The sequence below is a fragment of the Strigops habroptila genome, chromosome 5 (assembly GCF_004027225.2).
Source record: "Strigops habroptila isolate Jane chromosome 5, bStrHab1.2.pri, whole genome shotgun sequence".
NCBI classification, from domain to species: domain Eukaryota; kingdom Metazoa; phylum Chordata; class Aves; order Psittaciformes; family Psittacidae; genus Strigops; species Strigops habroptila.
The window spans coordinates 31,044,985-31,065,186 of NC_044281.2; the positions used below are offsets into that span (position 1 = coordinate 31,044,985).

Consider the following 20,202-nt stretch of genomic DNA (forward strand, 5'->3'; position numbering starts at 1 on the left):
AAATGGCATTACCAGCAGTTAGAGACACAACACTGGAAAGCACCTTTCTTAGTGCTGAAACGCCGGCCCAACAGCGATGTGCCCACCTCACTGTAACCGACAGAGATTAAACAAAACAAAATATGGGTGACGTGCTTCATTCAGACTGCAAAAAGTGGAAACCTTCGATCCAACCACAATGGAACCAGAGTGCATATTTTGCCCTGTAAATTTATCTTGATACAAAATAAAATCGTTTGTTTAAATTTCTAGCTCATCAGGAAACAAAATAAATTACTTTCAATATCGAGAGGGGGAAAAATTATCTAAACGGCCACAGCATGTATCGAAGGGCTTCCACCCGTCCTCGGGGAGCTGGGCGCCGCGAGGAGACGCGGAGAAGCCGCCGCCGGCTCCGCTGAGCTCCGCGGGACGCGCAGCTCCCGCGCCGCGCCGCAGCTCCTCCACCGGGGCGGTCAAGGCGCTACTCAGGCGGCGCAGAACTCATGGGAGCACCGCGACGGTGCTTCGGCACGGCGGGATTGGCGAACGAGCCATGGCCACCGCGGTCGTATTTGACCCCCGCTTCAGCGAACCGCAGCCGCTCCCTGTGTGGTAAGCGGCAACAGCGGCGTCTCCTCGGGGCCGCCGCACCGGGGCCGCCCCGCTCCCGCCCCGGCACAGCCCGGTCCGTTGCTGCCGCCTCCCCGCTCCCACCCCGGCACTGTCTGGTGCTGCCGCCATCCCGGAGCCGCTGCCGGCGTTAGGGCAGCTCCCGCACAGCCCGGTCCCCTCCCGGCACCGCTGCCGCCCAGACATGGGCTGCCGCTCCTCTTGGCCGTGGTGCCGGTGCAGCCACTAGCAGTGCTACCCGCCCCGTTCGGCCACGGAGCTTTCAGGAGCCGCAGAAGCCCCACGGCGACACTACTCGACTCTGGCGACAACCCCCTTGGTCACCGAGAACTGTAACCCTCAGGGGCTCCCCTTGCCGCCGCCGACGGCGGTGAGGGTGCGGGAGAGCGCGGCTCTGCCCGGCTCCTCCCGCCCTCCCCCCTAGGACGCAACCGGCACAGAGGGCGAGCGGGCGCCGGGTGCCCCCGCAAAGCAGAGCCCGCAAAAGGGGCACAAAAGTGGCGCGGCCCCAGGCGCGGGCGGCAGCGCCTGTTGCGCGCCGCGGGAGGGGCGGGTCGGGCCGGGCCGGGCCGGGCCGGGGAGGAGCCAGGCGGCGGCGGGGACGAGCCGCGCTCCGCACGCCCTCGCCCAGAGGCGACCTGGCCGCGGAGGAGGCGGCGGTACCTTGGACAGAGGCGCCGCGACGCGCAGAGCCCGGGTGGAGCCGCTCCGGAGCGCCCCGACGAGCAGGTACGGGCGCGCGGGCTGCGCGCCTCCCGCTGCCCCGACGGCGCGGCTGCAAGTGCCGGGGAGGGAGAGCCGCGGGTCTCAGAGCGAGGGAGCGGGTACGGCGGGTACCGCGGAGCCGGGAGGGCTCCCCTCACCCCTCGCCAAACTCCGCGGCAGCCCCGTTGCCGCCGCCCGCGGGTCCCGCCGCCACGGGCGGCCCGGGGGAGAAGGGGCAACCCCGGGCGGAGGCGTGGAAAGGTCTCGGGGCGCACCGGCAGCTCCGGCGGAGCTTGAGCGCTCCCCGACGGGTCCCGGTGCTGATCGGCCCGCGGGGAAGCTCACGGCAGGCGACAGGGCGACTCCGCGCTCCGCTCGTCATGTCAACGGCCGCAGCAGTGCGAGCTTCACACGCGTATTCCTGATAACGCATACATGCCCCAACTTTGAGCATCGATTCCTGAGAAGTTTAAGCTTATCTTCCTGATAACACTGAGAGCGGGGATGAATAGGTGAGGGCTGAGTGTAATGCCCCAGCAACGATATATCCGGCAAGCTGCCTCCCGAGTCGACGCTGCGTGGAGAACTCAAGTATAAGCACATGGGCTTATTTCAGTCCCTCTCTGCTATCTGCTTACAGGGAGATCAGTGCCTTTTGTTGTGGCTTTGAGCTGCTGCTCTGAGCTGTGGGGAAGGCCACCCAGCTTCCCCAGCCTGCCACGGCTCGCAGCCAGTCTGCTAAGATGCTCACCCCAGCCCTCGACTAAGCCAGCTGTAAATAAAAACAGCTAGGATTATTTTTTTTTTTTTGCCTAATAACTTTGACAATACACCTCATAGCCATTCCAGTGAGCAACTTTGAAGTCATCTTGAATTGCTGCAGGATTTTCTCTTGTGTCAGTTTCCTTGTCCTTTAAAGCGAATATAGGATTGGGCATGACGCTAAGCTGGCAGCACTTAAACAGAGACAAAGCCTCAGTTCATCTGCATGACAGAGAAAGGTACAGTTCAGGCTACTCTTTATCACACTGATTTTACAGATATCTGAGTCTGTTACTAGCAGCATTTCCCACAGACACAGGACTTGTGGTCAGTGTGACTCCATGTTGCAGTTTGACAAAAAAATATAAGGAAAGAAAGAACAAAAGTCCCAGTGAGAAGAACACCATCAGGATTTTTCCTTCAGGGGAATACAGTTTTAGGGGCTCTGAAGACAAAATGGCTGCTCTTTGAGCTGTATTTGTGCGCAGGTGGGGAGCTGAGGCCAACCCGTAAACTGGACAAGCCACAGTCTTCCAAGAGTTATAGAACATGCCCATCATTTGAAGTGCTTTAAACCTGTGTTGCTTGGAATAGAGCACACAGCTAAGTGGTGAGACCTGTGCAGCACATGAGAGGGAGCAGGGCAGCGCAGTGGGTTAATGTGGCCTCTCCATAGGGGAAATTGTCTCTCACCTGGGTTGAAATCACGAGCAGATGACAGATCAACACGAGTTTGCCATGTGGCTCATTGCAGAGCCCCAGGGACCTTATACAGCCTTACACAACCTACTTCACAGCACATAGCCGCACTGGCGGCCAGTGCAGGACAGGGAGAGGACAGGACCAACACAAGGTGTCAATGACCACATACACATTGGCAGAGCCACGCTGAAGCCGCAAGGTTAGACAGCTGATTCCTCAGGAGAGGAATAATGCACAGCCCTCCCTACCCATCACTGAACAAAACATACACTGTAAGTTTTTATCCAAATTGTACTTAAAAGCTCTTACAGAAATAATTCAAATGTCTTGAATGTGGGTTTTGGAAAAGAAATTATTTTCCACCTAGTCAACACGTCTTTTTTTATTTTGCATATACACAGTACAAACTACTTAAAACAAAATCAAAAACCAAAAAAAACCCAACCCAAACCCTGTGGTCTGTCAAGACCTGACTGAACACATAAAGCTTACTCTGCTTCAGCTTTACGACTGTAACTGAAGGACAACCACTTGGTGTGGGCCCTATTGTATCAAAAGAAATGTATGTGCTGTATAGCTTATTCTTGTACAGAAAAGGCATAATAAGCATCTTTAGAAGTGAAAGCCAGGATAAGCACAACACCAGAGAGACACACGTGGAAGTATTTGCTCTGTCACAGATGATTTCTGTGACTTTTGGCAGATTAAGCCATCTCCTTTATATGCTATTTGGAAAGACTGCTGTGTGAAGTGGCTCAAATGCAGGGCATGCCACCTCTCCTGGTCCTCCTGCAGCCAGCCTGCCAGCTGAGGCAGGCTCACAGGGCCCCCTGGCCCAGAGCTGTGCCCTAAAGAACTGGCACCCTACGAGCTTCTAGTCTGAAGGGCAAAGGCATGTCTTCATCAAGCTCCTTCCCACAGCTTCCACATCTTTAACACAGAGATGACAGCAACTCACTGTGCCCATGGAACCATGCAATGACAAATACATTTAAAGACTTTCATGGTGCTTTCATATAAAATGATAAAGGGAGGACATATAAAATCCTTAGAAAACGGCAACCTTACTATTACCTGTGTCGATATAAGTACATTCAGAGAAAAGTCACCTCCTTCCTCCAGATAACATATAACAGTCATACAAAGGGTGCAGATCACAGCACAATGCATCACGAAGTAAATTAAAGTGAGAAAATACACCATGCAGAGAAGGGACCATTTATGTGCATCAGATAGTTCTGGGTAAATAAATTTATAGCGAAATGAAACAAACAATGTCAGATCAATCTCCACAGGGCTCAGTTCAGCTACTTTTGAATGTTATACTTCTATTTCTCTTCAGTTTTGTTCTGTATATGCTTGTGCAGGGAATAGTCCCCGTGTACATTTTGGTTATAAATAATGGGTACTGACTGGACTTTAAATCTTTTCTATTTACAGAACTGAGGCGTGAGGCTCCATAAGCGCCCCCAAGTGGCTTCAACTTCTGTCCTCAACAAAAGATATCAAAAGAAATGCAGGAATGCCTGTCCTAGACAAAAACATGCAGAAGAAAGAGAAAGATGCATGCAGTAAAGATGAGACAGTAAGTGACTGTTTCTGGAAAAACAAAAAGAAAAAAAAAAGGGGGGAGAAAGTTGAAGATAAATGACTTCACAGGTTTTAATGCTGTAAATTAATATAAGAATTGTAAACCAAGCTCTGTTCCAGAGCTGATTTCTGCATTTCAGGGAACACTAGTTATCCCTCAGCAGTTTATAGTCAGGAACTTTGATCTAATGTTACTGCTTCTCAAATCCAAATACACTCTTCCTCTCAACAGCCAGTGAAGAATTCCAGTAAGTGAAATATTATTACACAACAGCAGATACATTACAACACAATCAGAGATGGCATGTAGTTATTTCTTAATAGTACAGAACTACCAAACTACCACATATGGTTAATTTTCGAGCTGCTTTAAAAGACACTGGATGTGTACGCCTGTGAGTAGCCAACCCCTCGGGTTTAAGGCTTTATTCCTAAGCACAGTCACAAACTGCACAATAACTTTGCCCAAAAAGACAGGGCAAAGCCAGGTATCAAAAAACCCCCAACTACTTGGCACATCTATTTCCACTGACCAAGAAATCAATGACAGAAGAGATATACCCTGACTAAGCATGGCTTGAAACTGTAGAATGATCATTCTTTTATTTCTGAGATCAAGGATGCATTACAGGCTGACCTGATTTGCATTGCCATTTTCCTTAATAACAGGTAATCCTATTACACTTTCTGTGAGTCTCTGAAATTTTTGGTTTCTAGATAGGGAAACATAATGTAGCACTGACTTTTCTGTGGATGTCAAAAGGCAGAGCTGGTATTTGAGCTCAGAGGGCACCCACTTCCTGCCTTCTCTTCAGAGCACTTCCTTTACCTCTTCCCTCTTTGCATGCACTAGCAAAGGAGTTTGCAGCTAACCTTGATCTGACAGCAGGTGGGATTAGGTGGCTGCCAGACATTTCTTCCAACCAAAATCACACTATAGTCCTGAAATCCTTTGGAAATGAATGTCTACTACATCAAGAGCTAGTAAAAAAATCTGAGCTTTACCAGCTTTAGGAGACAGGCAAAATCAAATTAGAGAAATAAAGCCTCCAAAAGTTTATGCTCTACACTACTCTCTAATGGACAAGCGCAGCTGAATTAGATGACCATTTCTCAACTGTGAGACATGTCCACCTGCCTGAGGAGCCATGCTTAGAGCACATTGGTTTCCTGCTCCAAACAAGATAAGGGTAGAGCAAGAATAAACAGAAATGTTTTCTCAAACAGTCTAGGAGGGTTCCAGGCTGGCCAACAGCAGAGGTTTGGCAGAGTAAAGCACGGGTTTATTGAGGATTGTATGTAGTCAGTACTAATAAACAGGTAGACCCTCAGTTTTCTGTTTCTGCAATTGTATAACCAATCATATTACCAATCAGACAAGTATTTACCCACAGTTTTACTGATTACAAGCTAAATGCACTTCTTTAATAATGAAATGCCTTCTCTTAGTGCATTATTTTATTATGTTGTAATGTATTTGAAGACTTCCAAGAGTCTAGCTCAGACTATATGCTTGCATCATGCCTACTTGCTTGTTTGCCTTAGGATTTCTAAAATTTTTACCAAGGAATATTCTCCTGTTATTCACTAGTTTCCTGGACTATCCATTTGAAACTCTCATTGCCTATAAATAGAGCTATTAGAGAGGTGCCATTGCTTCAGAATTGCATACAACTGCATACTATGTCCTAAAATCCAGGCACTTTCAGACCTAATGAAACTCCACTGAAGTCACACAATTACATTTACACTAATCAGGCATCTCAACTGCTAAAACAGAATAAATGGATTAAAAAGGGGATGCAATAGATTAATAAGCACCAGAATAAAAAAAAAAAAAGGGGGGGAGAAGAAAGATGACAATTTAGGAACAAGTAGAATTACTTGCTAATATCCTTTTTTTTTTTTTTAATGATTAGACAGTGCCAAAACTTCCAGTCCCACCACTGCAGCAGACCTTACGCATGTACCTACAGTGCATGAAACACTTGGTGCCAGAGGAGCAATTTGGAAAGACCAAGGTCATTGTGGAGCAGTTTGGAAAGGCAGGAGGCATGGGAGAATCCTTGCAGCAAATGCTGGAGGAAAGAAGGGAAAAGACAACAAACTGGGTAAGCAAATGCAGACGAGAAAAATAATTGCTGTGTTAGATGATGCGCATTTACAAACTCTTTGTGACGTTCTATATGTGATCACTTCAATGCTTCCTTTCAATGGGTCAATGCTAACAGGGGCCATATCAGATTCTACCAAAGGGAATGAATATTTCAGACATATTGGGCTAGAATTTTCAAATGATGTCAAAGTCCATGTCATTATTATGTTTTTAGATCAATGGTTTGTTGACATAAATGAAGGAATTTATGCAAGGTGCATGCACACAGGTGTCAACTTTACCTGAAGAAAGCACTGTATTACATCCTTTTTGATCTAATTTCTTCCTTTCCCTTTAATGCAATGATTTAGAGTTTTTATTAAAATGAAAAATGCTTTCTGATAGGGCTATAGAAAGTGCCTTGTATAGCCATCTACTCAAAGCTCTGGTCCAGTCATATTATTCTGGAATGGAATACACCAATATAGGAACTACTGTTTTTAAATTAAACTATTATTTGCCATTCATTGTCACACCGTACCAATATAGTTATCCTGAAGTGTTTATTTCACTGGATATACACATACACGTATACACACACATAGACCATGCTGAGACCTCAGCCTTTTAAAAAGTCCAGCTTTTTGTTTCTCAAGACAGGAAAATTAAATAAGCCATAGGTAAAGTAGGTTTTACCATTCCACAAAGCCAAGGTTCATCCTGCCTGCATTAACTATGTTCGAATATGGCAGCTGAAAATTAGAAATACTGATTCTACTGAAGTTCTCCCATCCCAGCAAGGAAGAGAGACACTGAATGGTTTCATGGGTTCAGTGAAATCCTTCAGGCTTGCTACTGATATCAGTAATTGTGGTTCTACCTTAACTTTTCAGTTGCGTGACTCGCAAGAAAACTCCATCAAATTGCCGCTATAGTCAGAAAAAATGGCTACAGTACTGGCAGTGCTTTTATTTTAAAAGCAGTGCTTAGTTTCTAAGCTACTCATTGCCACAGTCTGAGAGTTCTCACCTAAATACCACCCAATCTCATTTTCTTATTCCGATCATAGAACTTGATGGTTTTGATGGCTAAATTAACCATCACTTACATATTGCTCCAGGAGAGCAAATAACGTTCCAGGAGACAGCTGTTCATTTAACCACATATACCATAAAAATTACAGAAGAAGGATGTATAAGCATTTTCTGAAATGTCCCAACTGTAAATGCCAGTTATTAAAGTTAAATACCTGATTCTTAATATAAACTAGAAATGGTTTTATTTGGGATTTAACTTGCCAGGAGTACAGTTCTAGCCTGTTCTCCTGAAGACTCCAGAGACTGTGGGGGAAGCATCTGTTCTAACAGCAATGAAATATCTCAGAGGAAAACTTTTTCAACTGATGCATGCATTCATAATTATTTTTGCATAATTTCGTTGTTGTTTATAGTTTACCATATGCAAAGTGTGCCAGCTAAACTCAGACAGACCATTTGATCTTTTTATGAAAGCCTCCATTTTCCAAATAATTATTCTTCAAGCTCTGCTCAGACATAAAGGAATGCAGTTACCGAACGCCTGTGTTTTCAATAAAAATGGTTAGAAATTTCGTATGTGTGTCTGTCTGGGTTGAGCATCAGCAATCTGCATTTGTATCAGTGGACACAGAGAGAATTCTCCAGGGACCCTATCCACATCCCAGTATCTGCAGGACTGAACCATTAGGCTCAGGAAATTCTTTTCCCGCTGTCTTGCTACAGGATGATATCCGATAGCCATCTGTATATGGCTAACAACAATGCATCTGGGCATCACTGACAAATATTTGAAGCCCCTTGAGGAAAGCCATCACTGGTAAAATTCTGTCCACTTCTTAAATATATCCCAGTCGCTATTCAAGAGTCAGCAGTTAGCATGTTGTACTCTTTTTTTGGTTGTAGAGAGAAACAAAAAACACAATACCCAACCCACCACAATATGGAGCCTGTTTTCTTCTTAATGGAACACACTGTAAATTGCCATTGATTGAAAAACAGAATTACGGAATTGTGGCTGATTTCAGCTGAGCTAAGGTCACAGAGCTCAGACTGAAAATGCTCAGCAGCTCCATTAATCAGAGGCCATGCCTGACACCAGGAGCACCAAACACTCTCCCGCCACCTCCAGTCTGCCTTTCTGCATATTGTTCATAGCTTTAAGATTTCATGTTCCCTTCCCTTAGGTGTTTAACTACTGGCTGGATGACATGTACCTCAACAACCGGCTGGCTCTTCCAGTCAATTCCAGCCCAGCAATTATCTTTGCTCATCAGCATTTCAAGGATGTAAATGACCAGCTGAGGTAAATGTACTACAACTTTGCAGCTTTTGCTAAATTAAAGGTTATTTTAAATGTACTTCGTTCGCAAAAAGACCATCAACTTTCATTAAAAAATAAAGGCTGTAACCATTAAATGATTTCCTACTAGGTCTGCTGAGTAGTATCAGTAACCCCTTTCTGGGGTTACTCATACTGATATTCAGAAATGAAAGTGTCATTACTTTTACATTTATTGCATTAAAAAAATGCCATGGGATTTATACTTTTTCAAAGGAACATTTACAAAGCTTTTCATTGTGTAATTCAAGGAAATCATTTTATGATGGAAAAAATAAATACTAATTTCTGGCACACTGTTTAAAGGAAAACAATCTTTAACATGCTGTCACTATGACTTATAGCTACCCCACAAATTGAAAAGGCCACACTGGCATTAAATTGTCCCTCTTAGGTGCCCAAAAGAGCACCAGAAACACAGGAGATCTAAGATTAAGAATTCAGAAATCGTTTCTCCCCAAGAACACTGCTTCCTTCTGGCCCACCCTTCCTAGCCCTGAACTGACCTTTCTTCTTTGAGCTGTTGTGGCCAATTACAATCATTTAAAAAGTTAAAAGGTAAGCATGTAGCCAAGCACAGAATATACTTCTCCAGACACCCTTAAAAGAGGATTCCATTCTTCAGCCTTTGCCAAAACATTTTCTCTTTTTAAAACAGTAAACCAGATCAAATTTACCTTCACATAGTGCACTTTTCCTCTTTGCTTTTAGCACTCTCTAGCTGCTCATTACTGAAGGAATTAACAGCATGTGAATTTGTGCTATTCTAAAACAGTCAGAACTTTGAAGCCAATGTGTTATTTTAACATTTTGCGTAGACAGCCAATGTATCTTTCTACTTTAAACATAACTATAAATGCTACCATTCATTACTGATTAAATTTGTTGTGCACACAGCTTCCAAAAACCCTCCACTTTGCATTTTATAATGCACGTGCTTTAACAAGGAAATATTTTTCCTCAGAGCCTCCCGTTCAGACACAGTGCAAATAGGCAGTGTCAGGAAATAATACACCCATCCACAGCTCTGCAGAAAGAATATCTGCTTAGGACAGGAAGTACTCTAATAAATTGGACAGCTTAGGAGTATTGATATTGAAACCCATATTAAGGATTCTATTAAATATTCAGCCTCTGCTCCCATTCTCTAAATAAATGCTTTCAGGCTTCCAATCCTGTGGTAGTCTGTTTAACCATTTGAAGAGACCAGCTCTAGGATTTCATATTTCTCCTGACATGAATTAATTAGGATTTGGGTGGGGGCAAGGGGCTTCTCTTTCCAAGCCAGAAGACTTTTTCTTCTCATGCTGTGTCATCAATCATTCAGGCTCTCCTCTGTCTCTCAGAAACAGCCCAGTGTTGCCAAATAACAAAAGACTGATGTCATTTCTATTTGCTACTTGCAGGTTTGCCGCCAATCTCATTTCAGGAGTGCAAGACTATAAAGCTTTATTGGACACGTAAGTAGCTTGGAAGGAGAGCTGCTGCTTGAGTATCCACAGGGCTCCTAATTCAAGGATGCTCTAACATGCTCAAAGTCAGGCTGCATTGTACCGCTCCACCATTTGCAAGGGCTGGGGCTCCAGCATGCTTCAGGGCAGGTGCCTCAGCAATTTTTTTATGCTCTTTTCTGCTTTATTACTGCAATCTAATAGGTTGGAGATGGATCATTTTTGGTGCTTGGCAGTCATCAGTCCAGAATGCGCAGTGCAGCCTAAAGGACACATACAACCTGCCTAACCGAGCTATTGAGAACACACCGGAAGTCTGTGCTCTGCACACACAAAGAGCAGCAGCACTGTGGTTAAACAGCCTGCACAACTCCCCTGGCACCACTGACCTGCCAGGAGAAGGAAGCCTTACCACAGTTACGCTGGCTCAGTGGCTAGTAAAAATAAGAAGTTACTTATGCCATCGTTATCTTCTGCATACAAGAACAGGGGAGATCCATGATTCTTGAAGCCATGTATGAGGTAGCTCTTAACAACCACTGCTCCCCAAAGAACAGAAACAGTGGAGAGTGGAGCACAATGGATGCCACACTATATTAGGGAAGAAGTTATTTTTCTGTCTGGAAATACAAGAGACCTATGTGATATGCTTTAGCCAATGCTTATTTGGATGAGGAAAGCAAAGTCCACATTCAAACAACAAAGTCCCTATTATCTATGAATTAGATAAAAGAAAGAAGAAGAGGCTGTTTGATTTTTCAATTCAAAGCCTGATAGCTACTCAGAAAGTATAGAAGATGTACTTATTTAAGAACATGTGCTTTTGTTCAAGATGTGCCATGCAACTGCATATGCCAGTACTAGCACACTGTGAAGTAGCAGTGCATACTAATGCAGTTCACTGTATCTTTATCTAACAGCACCTGAGATGAGATAAAGAAAGCACATTGCTCAAAGGATAATTTAAATTCTTACTATCTTGACCTCGCTACTTGAGATCCAAAGACTTCTGTGATCAGATTTGCGTGCCTTATATCAATAATCATTTAAATTCTCACTGCTGTGTCCTCATATTGTTAGTACTGTTTGCTTATCATCCCTTCTGTATAATTATTAACTGTAACTGTAACATTTTCAGTTCCCTGTTGCTGTTAAGGACTTCTACCAGTGAGTGCACTGCTAGCTTCTCTTGGATCATCCCACATGCAGATGTACAATATGCCAGTCCAAACCCAGGCATTAAACGAAAACTTTTAAGTTTAATTGTGCAGATATTCCATGCAGTTTCCAGGACTAAGCATTTCAAACAAAGTCTAAATTGCTCACATTAAAAAGCTGTAAGATCTTACACAGAAATCTCCTAAATCAGTACTTAATTTTCTGGTGCCATTAATCAGTTAATAACCCCTTTCTTAGCTGCTGTAATTACAGATTGTCTTATCTAAATCTACCATGCTATTCCATTATTTTTGATCATTATAGATGCTCTTTAAAACTCTGTTAAACGTAAGAGGATTTCTGTATTATGCAAAATGTGGGAGAAGGAGAACACCAATAACCCTGTTTTGCTAATAAGGAACAACAACAAAGCAGCACCTGTACAAAGAAGTAAGCGATACGGAGTTTGAGAGCCAAGAACTAAAGTGAATATCCCTGGTTTAGAATTGCAGCAGTTCTAAAGAGACAGTTAAACAAGATAAACTATCATAAAACATTACCCTCTATCAGCTATATGACAGTAACTCTCCTTCTGTGCTTCTTTGCCCCTGTCCCTCTCTGTCAGGCTGGAAACATAGTCTTCTTTTGCTGAGGGAAAACCTCAGCACCACAAGATCTTCTTCCTCCTATAATCTTGGCAGCCTCTCGAGACAACAACATCACTATTTACTGCTGCAGTGTCATTGGGATATTTTACAATCCATAATCATAATTGTGCTAACTTCTTTCTTTCCTTTTTTATTTTCCTCTTTCTGGCCACTGAAGAAGCCTTTTAGGTGGATTTTTTTCACATGCCTTCCAGTAAAAAAGGAATAGGTTTTCAGCATTTATTCCCCCATAAGTCTGAGTAAGGGTTAGCACATAAGTGAGGCTCTATGGAAAACAGAAATGCCCTCTGTATTGCCCCAGTCATTCCTGTTCACGCACTCCTTAAGCACTTTGCACAGTACAGGATCACCATGATCTGCAGTGAATTTCGCCAGTACACTTTTTCAAGGTGCTGTGTCTTTTCCAGCTGTTTTGCTGGCTTCTATCCTGGCAAGTTTCTGGGGTCCCATCTAGGCAGGCTTCCCATGCACACTGCAAAGCAGCTTGTGACCTGCTATCCTTTCAATTTCCACTAGATGATAATGCAATTGCTTAATGAATATGCATGAAGCTGCCAGGAAAGATGTATTTAACTTTGGTATGGGAATTCATCTATTTCCCTTATACTGTAATCTTGTTTTATTATTCAATTTGTGTTATACCTGATCTAATTGTAACAGAACAAAGGACAGATTAGATTTCCTTTCTTTCTCTCTCTTCCCTCCCTCCTCCCCCTTTTCCTCTGGCTTTGTTTTTCTTCTTCTCTCTCTCCAGCCACGTTTTACCTGTTGATTTTGCTCGTGGACAGCTGGCTGGTCATCCTCTCTGTATGAAGCAATACTATGGACTCTTTTCTTCCTATCGTCTTCCAGGACATACCAAAGATACCCTTGTGGCCCAGAAAAGCAGTGTAATGCCAGAACCAGAGCACATCATTGTTGCTTGTAACAACCAGGTAAATGAGCGTTCTTTTTTTGTACCTTTCTTAGTATATATTTCTTAGTTTGCTTAAACTCACTCAAGAAGAGCCTAATCTAATCACTGTTTAGAAACACAATTACCATGCTATGTATGAGCTCACTTCTTACCAAGCATTTGCTGTCAATATTTCCAAAAGATGCTTCTGCAGCATTTTTGTCCTTAGCCAACATTATGTTCCAAGTACAGTGATGCAGAAAAGAGGAATGTGGCAGAATTCGTTTGCTTTCTCATCCAAAAAAACATGTTTATTAACAGAGATGAAACCACAGAGAAAAAGAAAAAAAATCTTATTGGAGTGCGTTTGCTGGAAATGCTCTTCTCTTGACAGTCAAGCATTGGCACACAGCACATGGCATGTATACAACCATCCCATATAGGGGGGCCTAAGCTATATGTGAGAAGAAGTTAGCACAGATGCACGTAGAAGTACTGGAACAGTAGAATGAACCTGCCTCAACCAATAAATGCTGTCAAGCAGCAGAGTATATTGGCTAGGCAGTGTACCTTATCGCCCAGCTTGGCATTTGTAGTACTGGAGCCATGCCTGCAGCCCCCCTTGGAATGAAGGAGTAGATTCCAGTGCCCCTTTTTCCAGGAAGTCCCGTTCCTCACCTCAATGGGAAGTTCTCTGGGTTATTTTTAAACAAATAATACCATGGAAATGATTTACATTCTTCCTGATTTTATTTCTTCAGGGTTTTTTTAAGCTTATTCAAATAAGTTATGTTTTATTTGAGCTTAACACACAGTGTAAGTAAGTCCCCTATAGCAACTGTCATCACAGTGGTGTAAAAACATAGGAGGGGTGAGCCCTGGGCCAGTCCCCAGTGGTTTTGTGCTCCATTACCTGCAGGCCTGGCTCTCCAGGCAGGACTTGAGCACCTCAACACCTACCCAGGCAAAAGCACTATGGTGGACCAGTAAGGGTCCAACCCATCTGTGACTATTCTTCTGACTTCTGTCATTTTTTTGCAGTTTTTTGTTTTGGATGTTGTCATTAATTTCCGTCGTCTCAGTGAGGGAGATCTTTTCACTCAGTTACAAAAGATAGCCAAAATGGCAGAGAACGAAGAGGAAATGCTGCCTCCAATTGGCCTGCTGACAACAGACGGAAGGACAGAGTGGGCAGAGGCCAGGACGATCCTTATGAAAGGTTAGCAGCAGCAATTCCAGCTTTCTCCATCATCTTCCTCTTCTTCCTCACCATCATTGCCTTTCTTTGCTGGGAGTGAACACTACAGCAAATATAGGACTGAATGTGCAACCTCGCTGCTGAATTTTTCTAGCAGGAGGAAATTCAATACCTGTAAGTGTTTGGATGCGTGTTGCTGGGGAAGCAGCAGAAAGGGTTTGACCCTTTGGCTGTGTATTTTAAAGTGTTATGCCATGTATATAGCTTTTGTTCCATTCTCTGTTTTTCATCACATAAATTGCATTACATCAGATTTTGTGATGTGTCTTTCTTCACATCCATTTTGTACCGATAGGAATGATGGATCCTCTTAGCTTTTGGCAACTATTTTTCATCTCATGGACCTTTTTCATCTCATGGACCTTTTTCATCTCATGGACCTTTTTCATCTCATCTAACAAAGGCTTCTACAAGTTAACACCTATTGAATCTAGCTGTATACTCCCTCTAGTCAATAGAGAAAACCAGAAAGTACCAGGGCTGATTAATCCAAATCTTAAGTGAGTATCAAGAGAAGGTGACACCAGTTACCATCTGGGGATAGTTCTTTCTCTCTTCCAAAACCAGGCAGCATTTAGCTGTCTTGGATTCTGGACTTGAATGTCTGACTTTGAAACTGATGAAAATTAAGAGTGGGATTAGTCACCTGTATCATGTCACACCTTATATATTTTACCCTGAGACTAAATGATGTAAATGCCCTCTTCTTGCCATTTTAGATGACTTACATATTCATTTTTCTCTCCTGAAAAAATATGTTAACTCATCTTTTGCCCCAATTCATCAATGCTACAGAAAATATTGCTGATTTACCAATGCCCTGAAATACACAAGAGTTGCCAATAGTCTCAAAATATGTTTACCATCCCAAGGAAGATCTTTCATTTTCTTACTCAAGTTTATCTGTGCTTAGAACAACTTTATATAGATAAACACAGACACACACAGAGCCCTGGCCATTTTTACAACATTATTACATGGTACCAGTCTCATCTTCAGGCTTTCCCTTCTCCATCTTTTCCTTTTAAAACAGCAGAAAAAAAAAAAAAAAAAATCCCTTATTTTAATGAAAAGTGAGAGAAACCCTAGTCATTTATATTCATGCCACGCTTTTAAGTAAAACTGTGAATACCTTGAAAACTGCAGGAAAATCGTCTTTGTAAACCTACATCACCCTGAAGAAAAGAGACTTTTGTCTTTTTAAAAATAACAACTTTCTTTATGAACAAAAACTAGCAGAACCGTCTCTATAGTGGTTTTGGATTGCCTGGCATTTGCCAAAATATTCATTTTAATGAGGAAGAAAGCTAACTCAGTTATGCAGCTGAAAAAAAACCCCAGATTCTGAACTAGCAAATATCACAGCACTGTGATGCAAGCCTTCTCTATTCTAAGCAGGAATCCCATCCTAGACCACTCATACTAGCACAGGTTCTCTATACGGTATAATGCGTTGTTGTTACATATGAATACATGATTATTAACAACCCTTTTCTCTTTCTTATCTGTGGTGAAATGTTCATAGAACTAACAGAGGAAGAGAAATGCCTCTAGTGAAGAGTATGAGGTGGGAGGGGTCACTAAAACTGTTCTGTACAAGAAAGGGAAAGAGAGGATGCTTTGAGACAGAGAAGACATACAGCACTTTGCAGAGGTTATGAAAGAAATATACTTATGGGCCTGCACAGAGCTACAAGTAGAGGATAGGTCTTCTAGGTGAAGAAGAAATTGTAAAACCCCAGCCATCACTGGTTTATGAACACATGTAGTATTTTGACTGCATTCACGCTGCAGAACTAACTCACTCCCCTAAGTACAGGAAGTGAATTCTTATTGCTATAGGGGCTGCTGTTCCATGCATACTATAGCTGAATTTCATTCACAACTGTCTTCTTACATTTTCCTTTTAAAAACAAAACCCAAAAACCCCAACTAACTAAAAGCTGACCTGCCAATTCAATGCAATTATGTGCATTAGAAAGGCAGAAGGACAAGAAACGTCTTGCAGGGCTTTAGGCTTGTTCTCACGCTTTTCCTGTTTCAGCTTTTTCTGGAAATATTTGTTCTCCATCCCAAGTCATGGTTCATGAGTTCTTGCACAGTTCATTGCCTGCTTTACATGATAATTTTTTCAGTGTCTGATCAGCTTTCTGGACATATCTGTTTCTTTCTGTAGGGCATCTTTCCCCTGCTTTTCTGTTTCTAGCAGAGCTTAATTTTATTCACTCTAATACCTAGACTGAAGATACCTAAAGCCATATGTCAGAATAAGGGCTTCATATCTGTCAAAGACGTGTGGGCAGCAGCCGCAATAAAATACATATAAACCTATCAGACAACATAAAGCAGAATGCTGAGCAAGCTGTGAGCAGTTTGTAAATCACTATCCAAGCAGTTTTTCCTTGAAGGTGCCTGTCCACAAATACCAGCAGCTGATGTATATGGGACAACTTCTATTCACAAGGATGTTTTCAGTCTTTGTGTTGACGTACCCAGACCACCAGTGGAATAAATACACAATTACGGTCAGCCCTGTAAGGTACTAGAAGAGCTTTACAGCCAAGAGGACAGGGACATGTCTTCTCCCTTATAAAGCTTATAAATGCTTTTGAAGACAATTCATAGGGACATCAGCACAGCACAGATCACTAACAGAAAGCTCAAACTGTCTGCATTCCCCATCAATTACAATCTCCTGGCCCAAGTTTTCATAGGAGCTGACAGGAACACCAGAACTCTGCTTCTGTGGGTAAAGGAAGACAACACACTGTGCTCTACCAGGTCCCCACGCAGCCTGCAAAAAGTCAGGCTGGCACCAGACAGCAATAGACAAGAGGCCACAGTTCCCCCTCTTCCTTCAGCCACTGCTCTCACTTGCCTCTCCTTCTCTTGGAATCTTTTTCATTTCTCGCATATTTGTGCTCCCTTTCACTATATTGCATCTAGAGAATGAACCTGGATGATAACAAGCATCTGGGTTTTTTTTTTTCTAGCTCCTCACTAACCTATGTTACTTATTTTGGGAACGTACATCTTTTCTTACTTTGAAAAATGCTGTTCTTTCAGAAAGTCAAGCTACTTTTTGTATTTATAGACATTAAAAACCTGCACATTTTTAAATGGCACCATGTTTCAAATGTAAATCAGAATTGCTTCTTTTTAAATATTTTTCCATTCTTTCAGCTAAAATCATCTCCCAAATTGAGCATAAATTTGTTGAACTTAGCGCAGACTTGCAAGAAGTTTTGACCTATCTGAATTCATGCTTTTAGTTAAGAATATTCTGAAGCAAAAACAATTTCACCAGAATGTAACAAAACCAGCAGATGAAAGCTGATCTGTTAAGAATGGAAGGAATTTTAAGTTGATGTTTGAAAGGCCTTTTTCCATTGATCTTGTTAACAATCATTTAACAGCAAGTAATGATGTTATATGCTTTTGAATAAACCAAGTTCTTGTTATATGTTCCACACCTTTATCCTTTCAATTAAGAACTGTATTAAGTGCTCACGATTAAATATTTCCTATGCCTCAAACCAGCCTTCAGAAGCAAGCAAACCTTTACCTTCATAATATTTCTGAGTTAAGGAAACTGAGAATAAAACCCCTGCATAAATATACCATAAATAACGAGGAAAGCACTGAAGACAATGTAAAAGTAGCCTTTGTAGTCCACCTGTAGAAGCAAGATTGACAGTATTGGGAAAAGAAACAGAGAGACAGAAAAAGCACATTTTATTCAGCAATACTCTAGTGATAGGAGGGAAGAGGAATGGGGCAACCCGTGGTTTTGGCAATACCATGCTCAGAATCTAAACCTCACAACCTCATCCACAGATGTTTCCTTGTGTGATGTAGGCAATATACACAGCCCAGGACTTATTTCTGTAAACTACAAGAAATGACATGGGATAGGAGAGAGAAGAGAAATTTAATACAAGAACACAAAACCAGCATAGGCCCTGCTGTTCTTTGTCCAGCAAAGGCTTTTAATGGAAGAACAGCACAAAAACATTATAGGCCCAGCTGTTCCAGAGCAGAATACTGCAGCAATAGCATGAGCTCTGAAATTCTCTATTTTCCACCTGTCCTCTCTGTTATATACAAAATGAGTAAGCATCACTGGTGTTAAGACTAAAACAGATCTATTTTGTAATACAATTACTTCAGGAAAGGAAAGGCAGAAAAAGAAAGTGGATATTATTGAATCATATGAAAGATACACAGAGGTACTGCAAAAGTTAACACACAAATGAATGCCTCAGTGTAACATTTCCTTGCACTGATGTGTTCTGCTGTTGAGAGAACTCTGCAGATATCAGCTCATTGCAGAGTCAGGGTCAGATCCTCAGTGCTCTCCAAGGCAACAGGGTTCCCCAGCCAGTCCTGCACTACAGGTAAGAGGATGTGAACATTTCACTCTTTTATCCCCAGACTCTACTAACCGCGACTCTCTTGACATGATTGAACGGTGTATATGTCTGGTGTGCCTGGACAGCCCAAGCGGGGTGGAACTCAGTGATACCAACATGGCATTGCAACTGCTACATGGGGGAGGCTATCATAAAAACGGGGCCAATCGCTGGTATGACAAACCTATGCAGGTAAAAAACTTACAGTACTATGATATTACTTGCATGTAATGCCACGAGGTGCCCTCATGATAGGGACCACTTGATTCTAAGTGGGAGAAAGAGGGGAAGATGGTGTCAGCATTTGCCAAGGTCGGGTTGGTGTGAGCAGCACTGTTCTTTGCAGGGCAGGGGAAGCAGACCTACTGCCCTGCTGGCAGCAGGGGGGCCTTCTCCAACACCTTTCCTGAAATTTCCCTTTGCACTTGAGGAGGTAGACAGATACACATACACCTGACAAAAAAACCCCAAACAGTATGCATTTAGTTACACCGAATCAAATGAAATGAAAGTTCTGGACTAGTATCCCAGAACAAAAAAAGAAAAGCACAGTAGCTTTCTCTGTTTTCTCTTCTCACACATTTTCCCGACATCCTATAAATACTACTGCTTATAATTTAGCATGTGTTTAAGTTAGTATTAAGTTCTCACTTAACAGACTGTTTACTCATTTAGTGACATCCTTGTTGAGACTTTCCTAGAAGTATTGATTTCTCCAGCCTTTTTACCTTTTTCCCCCAATCAGATTTTGATTGTCATAGTTGAAAGGGTCACACTGTTATTTTCACATTTTGCAATAGACCCATGGTGAAGCAATGTATTAACCTCCAACTGTCAACAATGTTGACACCTCACGAAAAACTGAAAAAAGCCCTGACTGTTACATGGCTCATGAAATGATTGTTGCTTTTGCCATATCTAAGAACAGCAACACAAACAGAGAAACCACTAATTTCACCTGCACAGACTTACCCCAGTGCAAATACATTTCAGTAGTCATTCCTGATTTATGCCACTGCAAATGATGTTATTAGCAGACTGTGTTTATTACTAGCTGTGTTTTTAAAGAACAAACCATTTTTCTTTAGTTAGAATCCTGTTGTTTGCAGGGCCACAAGTTGAGATGTTTCAAGTAGCTGAGAATAAACAAGATTTTCTTTTTGTTTATGATCAGAACGTAGCAGAAAGCACATAAATTTGCCTAATATATGAGAGCGCTTCATCCATCCAGCTGTATTCAGGCCAGAAGTAGTTCAAAGGCAAAGAGAAATTCTTAGGGGAAAAAAGATCCCATTTTCTTTCAGGCAAACACTGATTATGCAGGAAGCCATTCTCACAGCAGGACTTGTTTTTTCTCTCCGTATTCTTCTTCAACTTTGCAGTAAGACATCAGAAAACACCCAGATAAACTTGCTGCATCACCCACCAACTCTGTGAAAGCCCATGGGAACCTGGGAGGCAGGACGTGTATCTGTGACACAAATACACAGAGTGAGCTGAGTGGGAAAAGTCCAGCCA

At 42.6% G+C, this 20,202-nt stretch overlaps 1 protein-coding gene across 1 annotated transcript in view; it reads left to right on the top strand.

Moving 5' to 3' along the window:
• The first annotated feature begins 1,122 nt into the window (after window positions 1-1,122).
• The window catches only part of CHAT (choline O-acetyltransferase), a 35,330-nt gene continuing 16,250 nt past the window's right edge, over window positions 1,123-20,202 (top strand). The window contains exons 1-8 of the mRNA XM_030488410.1: window positions 1,123-1,341; window positions 4,222-4,366; window positions 6,291-6,482; window positions 8,688-8,806; window positions 10,249-10,302; window positions 12,874-13,054; window positions 14,056-14,233; window positions 18,707-18,876. Coding sequence (XP_030344270.1) covers window positions 4,304-4,366; window positions 6,291-6,482; window positions 8,688-8,806; window positions 10,249-10,302; window positions 12,874-13,054; window positions 14,056-14,233; window positions 18,707-18,876 — 957 coding nt within the window. The 5' untranslated portion in view covers window positions 1,123-1,341; window positions 4,222-4,303. The remainder of the gene's footprint in view (window positions 1,342-4,221; window positions 4,367-6,290; window positions 6,483-8,687; window positions 8,807-10,248; window positions 10,303-12,873; window positions 13,055-14,055; window positions 14,234-18,706; window positions 18,877-20,202) is intronic.